General features: G+C 42.7%; 1 protein-coding gene across 1 annotated transcript; it reads right to left on the bottom strand.

Annotated features, from left to right (window-relative positions):
* Positions 1–972: 972 nt before the first annotated feature.
* Positions 973–1,920, bottom strand: LOC114088153 (olfactory receptor 11G2-like). The gene has a single exon (XM_027929734.2). It carries the CDS (start codon positions 1,906–1,908, stop codon positions 973–975), a length of 936 nt encoding a protein of 311 aa, XP_027785535.1. The 5' UTR covers positions 1,909–1,920.
* Between the last annotated feature and the right edge of the window lie 271 nt (positions 1,921–2,191).

Here is a 2,191-nt window from a genome sequence, read left to right as displayed (position 1 = left end):
TTCATTTACATCTTGGCAGGTCATACCAATCTCAGGTGCTGTGTGGGATCTTAGGCAGAACTTGAGGGGGAGGTTCACCTGCATCAGATGATCAATCCCTGAGAGGGTGTTACAGGGAGTTTGCAATGCCAGACCTATCTCCTCAGGAGGCTACTATGTGCAACAGTCTACACACAGCTGATGGACAGCTCATGCCAACAGTTCACTGGGGAAGGGGCACATGCAGAGGTGAAGCCACATGGGAAAGAATGAGAGGAATAAATGTTGAGGAGAGAGCAATAGTTTCTCCGAAACCAAAAGATCCAGAGCATTTGGAATCCAGAGCTGTCAAAGCAGTTGGGGCTTGAGATAGAAATCCTAGAGAGAATTACAGAGAAGTAAGGCCCAAAACATGATACAATCTTCCTTCAAGGGCTTTTTGGATTTCTATGTTGTTTATATATAAAATGAGATTTCAAGAAATTTGGTAGAAGCTAGAGGTGAGAGTCTAAACAGCCAAGCACTTTTGGGAGTCAGAGAGTTCAAGGAGTACAGAAATTGTGGTCAAAACCTGCTAAGCTTGCCGCTGTGGAAACAGTCCAGGCTTGTAGCTGAATCCCAGAAAAGCTATGTTCCTAGAGTAAGGGGAATAATTTAGGCATAAGACCTCAACTAATTCATTTTACGAACACCTAAGAACAATCCTTAAATGGGATCCAAACAATATGCTTCTACTCTATTTGTTATAAGGATTGGAGTTACTATGTTCATTGCCTTAGTCATGTTTAAAATACAAAGTCTAGCATTTGGTAAAAAAAATTAAAGCAGCTAAGCAACAGAATAAATGGTCAAGATTTATGGAACCATGCCATAGGGGTTACAGGTTTTGGTCAATATTAATATGCATATTATCTGAATAAATACAAATTTTTAAAAAATCTGTAAAAGTTAAGTACAAGTTTATTGCTCAGGGGTGTTTTTGATTAATACTTTTTATGTTCCTAGAAATTTCTGCAGAGCTTTTTTCATGTCTTTGTTCCTAAGACTATATATCACAGGGTTAAGGAGTGGGGTCAGAACAGAATAAAACAGAGTCACAGTCTTCTGCATCCCAGCTTCATGCTCAGAAGTTGGGCTTCCGTACATGACCAGTACTGAGCCATAGAAGAGTGAGACCACAGCCAGGTGAGACCCACAGGTGGAGAAGGCCTTTCTTTTTCCAGCTGCTGATGGGACATTCAATACAGCTCTGAGGACAAGAATATAAGACCCCATGATGAAGAGAAAGGGGATAACAAGAGGCAGAGGACTTAAGGAGGAGAAGACAAGTTCTATTAAAAGAGCTCTTTTGCAAGTGAGTGCTAGAAGAGGACCTGGATCACAGAGGAAGTGGTCAATAGTCCTGGATCCACAGAAGGACATTTGGGAAATGATGATGATGGGAATCAAGAACCAGAGAAAACCAAGAACCCAGCAGCTGACCACAAGATTGGTGCAAAGATGTCTCGTCATAATGGTTGGATAGCGTAGGGGCCTGCAGATAGCAAGGTACCGATCAAATGCCATAACTGCGAGAAAGAAGCATTCTGTAGAACCCAAGGAGAAGAAGAAATAGAACTGCAGGAAGCACCCAGTGAAGGAGATGACATTGGTGTCAGACAGGAAGTTGGCCAACATGTTGGGGACTGTAGAGGTGACATACCAGATCTCTAGGAAGGAGAAGTTGGCCAGCAGGATATACATAGGGGTGTGGAGTCTCTGATCCCAGCGCACAGCACAGATGATGGAACCATTGCCCATGAGGGTCAGGAGGTAGACAGTGGAGAAGAGCACGAAGAGGAAGATCTGCTTTTCCCTGGGTCCAGGGAAGCCCAGGAGGATGAAGCCAGTGATGGTGCTGGAGTTACTGAGGAAGCTGAAGGTTTTCATGTGTCTGTGAGCTGTAAAATCACACACAATTACCAAACAATAGTGCAAAGACAAATTAAAACCCAGATTTTTTTTTTTGTGTGTGTGCTGGGGATCGAACCCAGGGCCTTGTGCATGCAAGGCAAGACTCTACCTACTGAGCTGTATCCCCAGCCACCCCAAATATGTTTTTAAGTCATCTTCATAATTGCAATTAACATTTATACAGCAGTAGGTAGATTTTTTCCTCTATTCCTGAAATAATGTCCTGTTTGATTATAGATGTTGATCTGTGAAAGACACC

The sequence above is a fragment of the Marmota flaviventris genome, chromosome 2 (genome assembly GCF_047511675.1).
Source record: "Marmota flaviventris isolate mMarFla1 chromosome 2, mMarFla1.hap1, whole genome shotgun sequence".
NCBI classification, from domain to species: Eukaryota; Metazoa; Chordata; class Mammalia; order Rodentia; family Sciuridae; genus Marmota; species Marmota flaviventris.
Note: the sequence above shows the minus strand (reverse complement) of the source record. Positions and strands in the feature narration are given on the sequence as shown.

What these genes read in the sequence shown, in the direction of transcription:
- LOC114088153 (XM_027929734.2), bottom strand. Translation starts at nt 1,908, where the DNA reads ATGAAAACCTTCAGCTTCCTCAGTAACTCCAGCACCATCACTGGCTTC.